This window comes from Lathamus discolor, chromosome Z, assembly GCF_037157495.1.
Source record: "Lathamus discolor isolate bLatDis1 chromosome Z, bLatDis1.hap1, whole genome shotgun sequence".
Lineage (NCBI taxonomy): Eukaryota > Metazoa > Chordata > Aves > Psittaciformes > Psittacidae > Lathamus > Lathamus discolor.
In genome coordinates, this window is record NC_088909.1 from 77,138,510 (window position 1) to 77,154,911 (window position 16,402).

A 16,402-nucleotide genomic window follows, 5' to 3' on the forward strand; every position below is an offset into this window, starting at 1 on the left:
CAAAAATTAACAGTGAGAAAAAAATACATAAATGAATCTATATCCAACATTAGTCAAGATATTGACTATTTCTGATTTTAGTAAACACAGTTTTGACTGAGACCATGAAAAGTTTCAGAAGTGATTCTTTGTGGAGCATAATTAAGTACTGTGACAGCAGGCTGCTAAGTATCATTAGATTTTTCAGTTTAGCCTTACATAAATACTGCTTGAAAACAGGCAAAAGCACAAACGGATCCACACAACTCTAGTACAAGACTCAAAATATTTTAAATCAAAGGAGTGTAGTGACTTATGACAGTGTTTAACTTTTTAATTAATTAAGAGAGCAACATAGAAGACAACACTATAGCCACTCAATTGAAAATCAATAAAGTACTGATTAACTCAGATCAAAGCTGAAACTGAATAATAAACTGAAGTTACATTATTGACTGAACCAAGGCATAGAATTTGATGGTCTAATTCTACATGTCCAAAAATTATCTCAAAAATTTGCTGATAGGAGATAACAATAATTTTGTCTACAGTCCACTTCTTTGCGCACTCCTTTGTTTTTCCCCTGCATAGTTTCAGCTGCTATGTCCAGCTATTCCAATAGCAAGTTATAAATGGTATTAAGATGTGCTTAGCCCTCCCTAATGCCTTTGCCTGACTACTGTCTGACCAGTACAGACCTGAGATTTTAGTTTCTTATTTGGGCCTAATTCAATCCTTTCTTATGGTGAAAAGAAAGCAAGATTAGTCCTACCACTATTTTTCATAGCATATCACAATCAACTGAAACAGTGAAACAAGAAACCACAGTGCAATGATTTGGTGATACATGAATGGCATTTTGTGACTTTGCCTGACTTTGAGATGACCATATTGCTGAGACAACAGAAGCTACAAATATGTTATGCAGATCATTCTAAAAGAGTGCAAGCAAAATGGTTTCTACCACACTTATATGCTCTGCATGTGACATATAATTAACAAAAATGTTTTTAGAACTTTTTAAAATAGAAGGAGGCAGTTTGAATGCAAATCACATCTTAGTCTTGACAACAGTCATGTAAATATGTGGCTGATTAGCTGCAGAATGCTTGTACCTCCAGGGCAATATGTACAACGGAGGTCATATCACTCAAACCAAGGACATGCACATCTACTGAATGTAGTCCTTCACCTGCTTCAATGAGAACCACTTCAACAGAAGTAACTCTCTTGAATGGGCAGGTCTTTGTCACAGTGGCACAAATGATCATGGAACTAATGAGAATAATAAGGAAATACATACACTGGATAACAGAATTAAATTGTTCATGAACACTTCCTAATTTTTTAATGTTTAATTATGGCTTGTTGATGTTCTCTTACTCTATACTAAAAAATGCAATATACATGAATGAAATTGCACCAACAATAGTACTGAATAGTGTTGATAACAGTAGTGCTTCAGGTAAGTTGCCAACACAGATGATCTTTCTACTGTCATTCCAGAGTCTGCGCTCTCTAAAAAACAGTGATCACACCTGAAGTGTTAGCCCTTTAAGGGAATACAGACCCAAACGATTGGCTGAAGGATCTGGCACATGCGACATCTGAAAAAGTATAGACCAATGCACCATTCTGGATCCAAGAGACAATCTGTTAGTATCATTTGCTCATAAACACTAGAGTCTGAGTCTGCTCTGAAAATAAGGAAATCACTCAAAAAAATGTATACTCATCTTACTGAATGTGGGCCTATATAATCACAGACATACTTTCCATCAGGATATTTCAGCAATCAAGGACCACTCCAGAAGCAGAGACACTGCCTGTGACAAGATCACATTGGTTAAACTGAAGGCACTTTAAATCAAACATATGAAAAATGGAAAACTATAGCCATAATTAGAAAGTGAAACAGGTGAGGAATCACGTTGGGAACCAAACTAGTCAATTGAATTGCAAAAAAAAAACCTCCTCAAACTCTTTTTTCTTTCTCCCCCCATCCCCAAGAAGGCCAAACCAAACTACACCAAATCACAATGTATCTTACTTAGACAAAACAGTGCTTCATAGAAGGGAAAGGGAAAAAGAGGTACATGGAACAGTTGAATGGGTACTTGTTAAACGGCCATCACAGTTATGTCTGAGTGCCCATTAAAAGCAGGCAGATTGTTGCATACTGTTTCATCATAACAAGGAATACATCTCCAAACCCAAGGGTCTGAATTCTGAGTGGAGTTTCTAAATCACATTTGTACATACCCTGCTGTAGGTAGCCATATGTGAATGTAATTAGGTATACCAAATGTTTCACTTAATTAAAAATCTACTAAAAGTATCTGTATTAACATACATATTTAGTGACTAACCTTTCTGATTAATGCAAGATTTCTCATATTACTATATACACACACTACATGCTCTGTTGAGTAACATGTTAATTTGATCCGGAGTTTTTTTGCAAACACTGACCACTGCACCTAAGCTTCACTATAGTTGCAGGATGTGCACTGCAACACATCTCCTACGAATGGATTTCAGTGACCTTGGGCTGCATATGAACCTATGTCTGGAAAAAAATAACAGTTAATGTACTCAGTAATTCCACAGTTCAGTTCCAAACAAGGATTTTTCCTTACTGAAGGCAAACTATACAGAGTATTCAGGCTTAAAAAAAGAAATAAAATGAAGAAGACAAATGCACCCTGAAATTAAATTAGTTATTTAGATATATAGAAACTAAAAACAGTTAAAGCACATGGATATGATATTCGGCAATGACTTATCTTTAGTTTTTCAAGGTTTTTAAATCCCTCTTGAGCTGGAGTACCATTTTTAGCTTGGCTAGGTCAGAATGACACTGAACAATATGAGTGATGACACACTAGACAGCTATATGGACAGAGTTGTCATCAGCAAGCCAGCTGTGCTAACACCTGTATGTCCTGCACAACTGATCTTTAGGAACAAGGATCAAGAAAGTCAGATTACTAGGGGGGGAAACAAAAGTAATTCATAAACATTTAAATGAGGATATGCTAATATGAGATGGAAAAGGAGAAAAATTAATCTTGTTACTGCAGTCATTTCTTAGAACAGAGAAATAATAGCTTGTTTCCTACTACGAACTTCTTACAGCATTTAGAATTTTAATATTCTAGCTGGGTTTTCTTTGTGATTTTATTGCACGTGCACATACCCACTGTATCACAGACTTGTGATAGTGACAGTTTAAAACAACCAAGGACCACAGTGATGAGCAGACCCTCAGCACACACCCAAGCAGGCTTCACTTTGTTAATGTGCCTGAACACACAGAAGAACCAGCCTGGGGAGTGACATTAGGCTAGGGAAAAATTTGCAAGTTGAGCTCTCTAAAACAAAAGCTTTTAAATCATTATTAACTAAGTAGTATGACAGACTAAAGATCCCCATTTGTGGATTATCAGTACCTCTACAAGTATCAGGTCACACTTTTTGAAGTCTGATTGTGACATCTAACTTAAGCCTTGTAAATGTTCTGTTTTCTCAAGTCCTGACCAGTTTGTGGTCTTCTTGCTGAAACTAACTAATGACACGTACACTGAGTGTTTTTACTGATGTAGTCACCTGTATATGGACTTATACCTATTGTAAGTTAATTTCTCACAGGCCATAAAGCCACCAGCATAAGGAAATACATTTTACTGCTATGGACCACATGAGAAATAGCAATCTAATGCTACCTCATTACTAATTCTCAAATCTCCAGTGGTCTCACCCCATCCCCAACTGTCTCTTGTTTTAAAAATATCATTAAATTGGATAAAGAAAGATGCTTTTGTCTTTGCATTTTACAAGTATATAAAAGGATGGATCATACAGTGTTCAGATTTTTTTTTCAACTGATAGAACTGTGGGCCGCAAATCTCATGCATAGCAAGTTTAGGGACATTTCGGAGAAGACAACAGGGGTGGAAAGGGAGCAGCAGCAAGGCAATAAAACACAATAGTGGAAGGATTTCAAGGCGACCGCTGATGGGTCTGTGTGGAAGCTGTTCTGCCAGCTGGCATATGAACCTTTCAATCAGCAGAAATGAAGTGCATTAGAGAAGTGGATGAAGAATAATATTTCTGACGAGGTGCCAAACCGAAAGAACAGTGGATAGGTGCTTGATCCCTGAACTGTCCCAAAACATCAGAATGGGTTGCTAACCAGTACTGGGAAAAAGACTTTTGGGGGAGGTTTTTTTGTGTTTTTTATGGACTTATTATCACAGCTCACCAGCCTCATAGGGTAGTGGCTAACAGTCTAAGCTTGTGAAGATAAGGTATTTTATTAACCTGTTAAAATGGCCAAATCCCAAGCAGCCAGGGCTGGGACAAGATGAAAACTCTGCCAGCCCATAAAGTTTGTCAAGACCTTACTAGTGAAGAGTACAGTGGGAAAGAGAAACAATTTTCTGCCTCTGTGCAGGCTGACTCACTGGATGACTTCCCATGGTGGTGTTTTACACAGGCACAGTTTAGAAAACAGGGATTTAAGAAGGCTGAAGAAGAAGCAGCTACAGCACTGTATTAGGTGTAGGTGCCCAGGCACTGCCCAGGGGCTGTCCTGAGCTGGACACAGCTGTTTCCAGCCATCTTCAACAGACCCACCACAGGGGACTGCTGAGCCCCTTAGCCATGACGGCAGCCCCTCTATGAAAATGTACTTAAGAAAGGGCAAAAATTACCAAACAGGCAGAGGAGGAGGGGGAAAAAAGAGTGAGGAACAGCCCTACGAACACCAAGGGCAGAGAAGAAGTGGTGGGTGAAGTGCCTGAGGCACTAGATTAGTAGTGGATTATTTCCCTGCAACCCACAGAGAGGCCTGTACAGAAGCACACATCCACAATGTAGACACTGGGGGACCCCATGCTGGAGCAGGTGGATAGTTCCTGAAGGAACTGAAGTCCATGGAGAGCCCACACTGGAGCAGAGAAACAATATGAGGAGGAAGGAGCAGCACAGAAGAGTTGTTACAGACTAAGTCCAATCCCCTGCCCCTCATCCCTCCACATTACACCTCAGAGCATGGGCAGAGGAGTCAGGAGTGAAGCTGCGCCTAATAGGTAGACGGATGCTATTTTTTTTGTCTTCATTTCTCCTTATCTGTATCTATTTTAATAAGTAAAATAATTTTTCCCAAGTCAACTCTGGTTTGTTTACCTGTGACAGTAACTGGTATGCAATCTCCCCAGCTATTATCTCAGTCCCTAAGCTTTCTGATTCTATTTTGTACCCCTTCCCTATTGAGGAGTGAGAGAGTGGCTGGGTGGGCATCTGGCTGCTGGCCAAGGCTAAGCCACTACAAACACTCTAACTGAGAAGCAGTACAAGGGGAAGACTGAAGATTTTAGCAGAGATAGTGTAAAATTATTTCTTCCACTAGTGGGTTTACTATAACTCATAAATCATTATCTACACATGTGAAGGAATCCAGTTGTATAGAGTGAACAGATTTAATGTCTTTTACTCTGTTTATGCAAACAGTATTAAAAAAATACGTAAGAAATTAATAATGAAAAAAAGTTTGCCAACAACTATAACACAGATATATTTATAACAAAAATATTTTTTGTAAGTTTTAAAAAATCATTTATTCTTCATACACAAAAAAAAGGACTTCAGATGGCTCTAAATAAGATATTTACTTAAATACTTTTTCTCTTGATGAGAAGACTTTTCAGGAAGCTCTACATTTGCACTTTAAACAGATGGATTTTCTTCTAGTAAGACTTCCAGTAAAGATTTATTTATTTGTTACCATTTTGCATCTTACCTTGATTTTTTTCTTTTTTTAAAGGAATTGGTCAAGTCACAGACACAAGCCCTCTAAGTACAGAGGAAAGGAGGAAAAAAAAATAGCACCTGTTTTCTGAATGCAAATGAAAAACAAAGAAAACAAACAAAAAGCCGAAACAAAACAAACAAACAAAAAAACAAACCAACCCCCCCCCCCCCCACCAAAATTCTTGTGGTCCTTTGTTGCCCTTGGTAATGTTGTTTTGGTGGCTGTTACTATTATTATCAGGTAAAACATTCATTTTGCACATTGATATTTGTCCTCAATATTTAGATGGTATAAAACCAAGAAAGAGCTCTTTTTTTAATGGTATCAGGAACTCTTGTACAAGTAATCCAGCTCCAGGAGTCAGATGAAGATAGCTAACATGACAAGACCCGGTATAAGACAAAAAATAACCTTCTAAAGAATATCTTGCAGGTTATGAAGGATATGGAACTAGCTGCTAAGAACAGTTTCTCTCTTAGCATAGCACACACTAAAGTTCTTCAACATTTATGCTTCACAAATATTCATGATAATTTTTAAAAGGTAGCTCTGAAATGGTCTTAAAAGAATAATTCTGGGCACAAGCACGCCCAAGCACTTGTTGACAAAGCCAAATATATGATACTAGATTTTCCATCCAGTCACAGAAGGCAGTAAGTGCTGTAAATGATCCCTTGTCTAGGAGCTGTACAAGACGCATGCAGAGAGATTGTCTCCCTCAGCTGCACTTGTTCTTGCTTTGTTTGCTGAATGTTACACTCAAGTACACTCAAAGGCAGACTGCTACCTTCCGGAATTCTTGTAGTGAGAATGTACATAAACGAACGGGGTCGCTGTAATGGATATCAGTATACACTGTCTTATTCTAACTAAGATTATGATGTCTGTAAAACCCCTCTGAGCAATATAAGCAAAAATTTAGCACTATGCATTGATAAGACAGATCCTGCAAGTGATGAAGTGGAATTTTGTGGATATTTGCTCATGAATACATCAATGCAGAAGTATCACAATGTTCAATTTAAGAAGATAGGCTGATAAAGCTGGGGCTGTTCAGCCTGGAGAAGAGAAGGCTGCGTGGAGACCTATTAGCAACCTTCCAGTATATGAAGGGGGCCTATAGGGATGCTGGGGAGGGACTCTTCATCAGGGACTGTAGTGACAGGACAAGGGGTAACAAGTTCGAACTTGAACAGGGGAAGTTTAGATTGGATATAAGGAAGAAATTTTTTCCTGTTCAGGTGATGAGACACTGGAATGGGTTGCCCAAGCAGGTTGTGAATGCTCCATCCCTGGCAGTATTCAAGGCCAGGTTGAACGAAGCCTTGGGTAGCATGGTTTAGGGTGAGATGTCCCTGCCTATGGCAGGGGGGTTGGAACTTGATGATCTTAAGGTCCTTTCCAACCCTAACTATTCTATGACTCTATGATCTATGAAAAGTACCTGCAGCTAATAGTTATATTTGTTCAACTCCAGATGCTGCTGAACTTTATCCATTTTCTTTTGATTTCTCTTTTGAAAACAAAAGCAGTTCCCAGAATTTCTACACTGGAAAAGACAGGCTTGAGGTTCCTTTACTAGTACTTCATCTGCTTCATGATGTTTTGATGTTTCACTGTGTAAGAAAATCTTTAAGAACAACAGTGTAAACTTGATAGTTTACACATAAGCCAAATTCATTAATGTTAGATAATTAGGTACCATTATGATGTAGGGTTTACATTTCAGATAGTTCCCAAACAAAGATCAATAATTTCCCTTTATTTTTCCAGAAGAGGTGATATGTCAAATTATGAATGATTTACAATTTACTTCTTAGTTCCTGCTGAAAGAAGCATCCTGACATTTCTAATTCTGTTTTCTTCATTCTCTAGGCTGACAAATCAGAAAGGATAAATTACTTTACTATTCAATAATAAGCTATTTAGGCCTAACAACTATGTACATCAAGAACTAAGAAGCAGGTGTGGTAACTAACATTCTTAAAGAAAGATGGCAGTTCCTAGATCCATTCCCTGCATCAGAAAAATCAGTGCTAAGCACATGAACTTCCCTTGACATTTCTCCAAACATTTCAATCCTTGTGCATATACAGCACAGCTTTCTAAATCAAAAAGTAAACCTGCAAGAAATTCTCAAGGCCAAGGATGTTACATGTACATGTTACTGTAACAAAACAGTACTTTCTGCATTACATACATTTTCCAAGCTTAGTAAAGACTGGGACAGAAACAAAGACATTACCTAATAGCACAGATTGCAACACTTAAGAGCACACAGTTTAGGTATTGTCACTCTTTGTGAACATTAAAGAAAAGACAAATTTGAAGAAGGTACCTGAAAATTCAGCTGACAGTAGTTTGGTTGGACACAGAAACTAAGATAAGAAGTAGATTCCCATGTTGCTGGGAATTCAAGATGTTTATAAGGGAAATTAACACTCCAAGGGAATAAACCCACTTTCGTTCTGTGTTGCACTGGACTAAGACCAGTTACAAAACAATCAGAGCTACAGTTAAAAACAACACCTGTAATTAATATGTACAGCTTTGTTAAACCTTCAAATAATACTATACCAGGGCAAAACAGGACAAGTCAAAGAGACAACTTAAGATTATTACTCAATTTAAAAAAGGCTTTTAAAAATGTATCATGAAAGTTTTTGATTACAGCTCATTACTTACTGTATTTTTCCTATTCTATTTATCATGTATCAAAGATTAAAGTAGCATGGGTAAAGACAAATGTCTTATGGCCACCGCATACATGACCTCACCAGATGACCTCCACCTTACTCAGTAGGGAGAGTTAGCAGCAACTACCAAATGTTTGGGTGATCAGTAGTCTTCATTTAGTAATCAGAAACAGTGTTCAGCTGAGATAAGGAAGGTGAGTTTTGTGTAATAAACTTTGTATTAAGAATAAGATGTCAGAGCATTACAAAATTGTATTTTATTTCACTAAATATGAACATTTTTTTAACTTGAAAGGAACTGAAGGTGGAAACTTCAACTCTAAGGAAAGGAAGTTGCTTTTTGACAACTTCGACGCCCCTACTTCCCTGAATATAAGCAGTTCTAAAACCTCAATTTGTTTGGAACTACAAGTGCAGAGGACACACTTCAAATTCTTACCTTATGAAGAGTGGCTTCCACAGATTTCATATGACTAATTATCAATTCTTTGTCTCTATTACAAGAGAGAAAACAAACAAAAAAAAAAACCACAGTTAATTGAACTGAAGCTCTACTGATGTAGAAATTAATTTTCTGTTCCTTTATAACCATCACCTCTTTAAAAATAATGGTTTATGACTCAAACTGTTATGTCTGAATCTTTCGTTTTTATATCTCCAATGCAAATCCTAAAAAATGGTCCATGGACCACTACACGGCACAGTTCTGCATGAAAGATGTTTCTGTTGTGGATAAACAACTATCATGCTCTTGGAGAAGAAATCTGCAGTCTTGGATAAAAATGGCATGTTGGCTAGAGTCCAGGCTCTATCAGGAACATACTACATATTCGTAGTGGAAAACACTAATTGTGTGGTTTTCACCAGTTTTACGGGCCTAACTATGTACTTATATGAATGTCTTCCTGTCTTCTCTAAACCTGAACATTCCACTTGTCCTTTTCCAAAAGAAGTCCAGTCAAGGATCCTATCCTTATGAAACAGAAGTTTGGACAACGCAATTCTACTTTCACACCTTTCAGTAGATTAGGGCTTCAGTAAGAAAGACAGCTTCTATCAGTTATGCTGCCATAGAAACCCTTGGTCTCATCTGAATGGAATTAAAGTTGTGCAATACCATTTGACTAAGGAGAACAGAACAGCATAACCAACAAAACAACAGAAAAAATCAAATGGACTCTATGCCAGAAAAGCTGATACACTTCAATATTCCAGGACTGTCTTTTACCTTGCTAGCTATGTGAATATTCTGTCTGAGCTCTTGCAGTTCATAAAACAGAAGTCACAGAATTATGTATTTGTGTGGAAAAGGAAAAGACCTTTAAGGTCAAATCCAACTGGCAAGTCCACCACTAAACCCTAATGCAACATCTACAAGTCTACTAAACCCTAAATGCAACATCTTTTAAACCCATGTCCCTAAACACCACATCTACATGTCTTTCAAATACCACCAGGGATGGTGACTCAACCACTTCCCTGGACAGCCTGTTCAAATGCTTGACAAATGTTTTGATGAGGAATTTTTTCCTAATATCCAATCTCAATCTCTGCTGGTACAACTGGAGGCCATTCCCTCTTATTCTATCACTTGCTACTGGGGAGAAGAGACTAACATCCACCTCACTACAACTTCCTTTCAGCTAGTTGTACAGATGGACAAGATCTCCTCTGCGCCTCCTTTTCTCCAGTCAAAAACATGGTGTTGTTCTGCCTGGAATGCCTACTGCTTCCTCATTTCTTGATCTATACTATCCCAACAGCAAATACAGGATGGCGGCCAGAAAAGTAGGACTGGCTTTTACACTCGTAATAAAGCTGTTACACTGATTTTCTTCTTTTCAAGATCCTGCCTTTATCTGGACTAGACTGACACGGACACACTTCTGTGCTGGTTTCCTTTATGTATTGACTGCCAGTTGTCTAGGTGAAGTCAGTTCTAGAGAGCCAGTTCAACATCATTAATTTTTAAGTTAGTTACTGACATAGAAGTCAGTCTGTTCCTCGCATATTCTCAGGTGTTCATTATAAAAAGGAAATTATTTTCAGATGGAAATTTGGACCCATGTTAATAGACATTTTTATTAAAACTGCCTCCTACTCTGGAAGAAAGAGGAGTAGAACTGCTGGCCACCATTGCAAGACAATCACGATAGCCATTCTCAGAATGAGCCAGCCATCTGCTATCCTTTAAAGCTGCACAAAAGATTAGGAATGAACCTGAAAGCCACCCAGGAATTTCTTACAATAACCCAGTTTATGGAAGAGGTATTAAAGTAAGATTTTCTAAACAAAAGTGAAGCCTCCTTCACCTCCTTCCTATGTTCCAAAAGGTTAAAAAAAACGTGTTATGAAAAGCTGGTAGAACAATAAACGGTATGGGATTTTTCTCTGTCAATATTCAACTGATATAATACACAGAAGTAGAAATCAATTTAAAACAATTTCACACTGAAATACCGTTTTCTGAATATAAGAAGGGCCATAGGAAATGATCATTACAAGAGTACATAAAATAGGTTGGGGCAGGGTGAAAAGGAGCAAGCTTTCCCAAGCAAATCCTTCTTCAGGTCACATCTGCATTACTACACTCATACCAAGTAACATTTGTCATTTTAATTAGCTTCTTAAACATTTCACTGGTAATTACATTAATGACATTATTTCAATTGTGCATGAACACCTTAAAGCTTCTAAACTATTGTTTTCTGATGTCAAATGTATCCCATGTATAATGAGAAATGCTAATTTAAACTTTTTTAAAATCTTAGCGATAGACCAACAATATCCAAAGTACATACTGCAGTAACAGTAATAGATAACAAATAGTTAACTTTTCTATCTGACTATATGACCCTAAGAGGTTAGTAATAATCTCATTCAAGTCAATGAGCACACTTTCACTACCAATCTTCTCAAGACTACGATTATGGTATAAAAAGGCACAGGTTTTATGTCTAAATCCAAAACTCTATGAGATTAGCAGAAAGATCTACCCTGTTCCACAGATAAGATAACGTCCAAAATCAATTTTCAGACCCTCTGACAGCTAAGACCTGTCATGTAGCTGACATTTCTGTATTTATTATAAATAAACTGTATCTCTCTAAAAAAACGTGGAAATAGAGGGGAAAAAAAAGCAACAATTTCTTAAATAGTGTTGGGTATCTGCCAAAGAGATGCTGTTAAATCAGTAAGATAATTAGCAAACCAAAATTCACATGCTATTTCAGGACTAAGAATTTGGAACACTATTGTGGGATAACTACAGAAAACATACCGTGTAGTATCCTGAACTAACAGTTTTCTTTTTAGAAGACTATCACTGAATTTCAAAGAGAGACAGATGTACTTTTGTTTTCTAGCATTACATTAGCCAGGGCTAAAACCCTGTGCATGAAAGTAAGAATTGATCTTTTGTCTGTTTTAAGTGATCTCCCCAAGGTCTCAGCGCTCACTTCGCTGCCATGCAGAGGGCACTCTCTGCATCATGGATGCTCTCTTTCAGTCGACGCTTGTCCTGCTCCAGCTGGGTAAGAAGTCTATTGAGCTGACGCAGAGATTGATCTTTTCTTCTCAGCTCCATCTTTGCCTCGGAGAGTCTCTGCAAGCAGACAGAAAACAGAGTTACTTGTCAGCCCAAATAATTAACTTCAATTTATGCCATAGGCTATTAAACGAAGTGGAAAACAGACTGTGAAGTAGATTTGGACCATTACACACTAAGGTTTTATGAATTCTCTAGCAAAAACATTACAAACTCAGAATCACCCAGTTTCTAGTATGTTGCCTATGTTTTGTAAAATTAAGTGATCTACTGGTCAAACAGGTACATATACTATGCTACAGGTACTATATTCAGAAATACTAAATCTAAACACAGTAGAAATAATCAAGAGTACAGCATTAAAGAAAACAGTACAGTCTCAAAACTTGATTTAAAATGAACATTAAAGAACTGACAGAGAAAAAGAGCATAAACAAAGTCGCATTTACTTAAATATTCTGCCCTATTCTGTAATTTGAGGATTCAAGGAATAAGAATCTAAAATTCTCTGTTACTGCATTAAGAACAGTTTTGCAGCAAATTTTGAATAAATCACTATTTTATGGTGCTATCAATATTTTTACACTAATTTTCCAATATGCAAAATAGTACATGTATTCTTTTAATGTTTCTCTTCAGCTCAGAATTAACACAACATGCTTTAAATCAATTCAGATTAATCCAATAGATGACAAATAGCACTAAACAGAACTAATTAATATAGAACCTGGCTAGTTGCTTCTGCTTTCTGTTGGGATAATCAATACTTTTATAGACTGCAGTATTAACAATATGATTTTATAGTTCGCTAATGTTACAGCTGTTAACTGCCTTTTTAGAAGGAAATTATAATAGGTGGCTATAAACATTATTTTACAAAATACAAATTCCCTTTCAGACTCTAAACTTGTAGGATAGAAAAGTCTGCACTGTTGCAAGACTGAGCTCCTGCACCTTGTTTCCAAAATTTATGGGTATGTTTTCTGCTTAAGTTCTGAGAATGTTTGGCATAATTTGCACTCAGGGGTACTTGACCTGGACTGTGGAAGACAGAGATGATGTATTACACTGTAGGTATGTATTAAAAACAGCATATAAAAAGGCTGATAAAAATTTGGAGGGCACAGAAAACTCAATTCCTTTGAAAAAGCTTTACACCTAACTAAGACAAAGGCATTTCAGAAAACAATATGCTAGAGAAAATGACTATAAAATAACAAAGTACAGCATGAAACTGCATAATCCTGCAAAATAAACAGAAATCTGTGGATTGGTCTAAGGCTTATTCAAACGCTTCTGAAGACAAAAAAGCAACCAGTTATTTCAACAGTATAACTGGAAGGTACAGCTCCACAACCTGAAATCTGTTCTCAGCAATTTGCAAAATTCAGGCTGAGATTAATCACCACTGTAAGGAGAAAAAAAAATAAAAAATCAGGATTTTATTTCAGAAACTCTAAACCCCAGAAATGTTAATACTGGTCTTGCCTAAATTACCGCAGGTTGAATATTCTGCCTCTTATGTCATTATTTTCAAGGAAGAATGTGATTTTCATCTAAAAAAAGATAAACACGCAGATCTTATTCTTCCACTGCGTTATGTGCATGAAGATATCCAACACCAGAAGTAGTGCTTTCAGAAATTCTACACAGTAAACTAACAGCTACCAAAGCCCTGTTAGAACAACTGGATTTGTGAACTGTCAGATTTTCAGAAAAGTTATTTCCAAGAAACCAGATGTGGATTAGCAAGCATCAAAGGAGTGATCTTTAATTTAAGAATGAAGAACATTATCTTCTTCCATTTATTGTTTACTGTTTGTTTTATGCTAAGTCAGCATCGAGAAACCGATCTGAAAACTAAGTCCCTTCCCTCTATATTCTCATCCTTTGACAAACAAGATGTGATACATAAAGAATGTTTCTTGTGCCAATGCTTTGTTTCCTGTGCCAATGCTTTGTTCACCCACTTTCCCATCTGACTGAAAAGTCTGTTTTCAAAATGCAGTCACAGGCCTGAGCTCTGGACAATGCACAATAGATGATTTTGATGCAAGTAACTTTTGATGTAGAGGCTGCTGGAACAGTGTCTGGCTCCAAGACTCCAGTGGTCTAAATGAGTGAAGAAAGACAGGTGCATCTTTATTACATTTTTATTAGATAGCTATCCTTCTACAGGAGCTGAACAGTTGTCTGCTTCTGCATAAAGCTTTCATCACTGTCCAAAAATGGAGGCGAGACCCATAAGGTTTCAAAATCTGGGAGCTGCTAACTAATCTTGCTTATCAATTGCAAGTGCAGGCCTATTAATGAAGCAATAACAGGGATGCAGGCCTAACTCTTTGAGAGGCACAGCCAGCAACCCACACTAGCTGTTGAGCAATATATAAATGATTAAATCAAATATCTGACTGAACAGCTGCTTTATTATACTCAAAACTTTATTTACAAAAATCTCCAAAGGATTCAGACTTTAGTTATCAGTAACATTGCAATATCTAAGCAAAACGTAAATGGATTCTAGCCCTCTAAAAGCAGGTTTAGCATTCACTTGAAGCTCCTTGCTACTGTGGGTTAAAGTCAAGCCTTGGATATTGCTAAAATACAGTGTGGAGTATTCTAAAGTAATGGCTGGTAAGCCTCTCTTTTTTTTTTCTTTCTTCAGATTGATCTAATTAAAACCCTTGATAAACTTTATGGACTCTAATATTTCCAGCTGAGTGACTGAAACCAAGAGGGTGTGCCTCAAGGCAGCAAGGCAACAATGATAAGCAGCAGGTTAGCCAGTAATTTCTCAGCCAGGGTAGATTGTGAAAGTGTGATGTTCTGATATCTAAGAAAGTGTTCAGGAGAGAATAGGATAAATCAAGTTTAATAACTCTGCTCCTAATTGTTCCCTCAATGCTCTACTCTAATTACTTGGAGAACTCTCCTGACTGTCACCTGATATTAAGTTGTTGGAGGCTGAGTGTGGAGCAGTAAGATAATCAATAAACATTTAGTGGGGAGAAGAATGAAGATCCCGTTAAGCAGTGGGAACCTGCAGCACCCAAAGCCCTTCTGCTCATGAGAAAACCTGTGGGAGAGCCATAGTGATTGCAAAGCAATAATCCAAAGCACTGGTTTTAGGCCTTGAGGCCTTTAGGCAACAGTACATTTGAGAAAAAAAGGTTAACACGGTCACCCTAATTACAGCCCATTTTCACATTCTTCATATATAAGCGAAGACAAGCCAATTAGGTAGAAAGGAAGATAAGGGAAGTTTTATTTGTATACTAATTAAACCCCTGATGAAATTAAAGGAAAAACATACAGCTCTGTAATTGTGTCTGAGAAAGGTCACTTCAGGTTCAGTTATCAGAAAAGCACAGGCTTGAGATATTTCACTTAATCCACAATATAGCCCTTATTTTGCCCCCCAGGTCTTAGTATTTACAAAAATAAGAAAATTTCAAAACCTGATAATGCATTTATCTTGAAATGTTTTCTGTGGACAATTACAACTGTTAGAAAGTTGAGGCTAAATATGATAAGAAGAATGAAGGTTTTAAAAGCCTACTATGTCTGCACATAGTTTTATGAAGATGCTGAGCTTTCACTTTCAAGCACAAGTGATTCTGAACCAATTTAGAAGCCAAACTCCAACTTACTGACATTCCATAAAATGCCAGTTGTCTATTTACTTCCAGTGTCTAGGATTCAGGCGCCAATTCAGACATCACTGCACTTCTTCCTCTATAGTCCCCCAAAACGTCATAGATCAGTTGAGTTTTCAACAGAATCCTTAAAAGGACTTCTCTTTAGAGAGATTTTAGATTTAAGCTTTTTTTCCCCATAAACTGAGCATGAAAACCCATTTCTTAGAAAGAACAGCAAGTAACCAACAGCAATAAAGAAAAAACCCATTGGATGTCTGTTTGCTGTGTCCTCCCACAAATAATTTTTACAAGCTTAGGATTTACAGTGAGGAATCTTTCTTTAAAATCAGTTACGAAATAAATCAGTTTAACACTGTCATTTTTTGCACACAAAATCCCACTCTATTCAGAAGGTAACAGATGGACAATCATTCTAGGCAAATGATGACAGTCATATAGTTTAAATTCATACAAAGCATGTGTGACATTTTTACAGAGAGCATATTTTCCAAGATCAGCTAAACCTAACCAAACTGCTTACTAAATTAGATTTAAATTAGACAGATACAACATAACTACAAGACATGAAAATACACTGCTGTGTATTTCAACTAATTTATGAAATCAAAGATTTTGTGTTCAGAATTAAGATTGTATTTTTATTTAGATGCAAAATGCTACTTTTGAAAAGATCTGTACACTGAATACATCCTGAAAACTGTCCTAC

At 37.0% G+C, this 16,402-nt stretch overlaps 1 protein-coding gene across 1 annotated transcript in view; it reads right to left on the bottom strand.

Annotated features, from left to right (window-relative positions):
* CCDC171 (coiled-coil domain containing 171) overlaps window positions 1-16,402 on the bottom strand; it is a 144,580-nt gene that overhangs the window by 44,068 nt on the left and 84,110 nt on the right. Inside the window, exons 21-22 of the mRNA XM_065662549.1 lie at window positions 11,949-12,094; window positions 8,930-8,984 (exon numbers count right to left, since the gene is read on the bottom strand). Coding sequence (XP_065518621.1) covers window positions 8,930-8,984; window positions 11,949-12,094 — 201 coding nt within the window. The remainder of the gene's footprint in view (window positions 1-8,929; window positions 8,985-11,948; window positions 12,095-16,402) is intronic.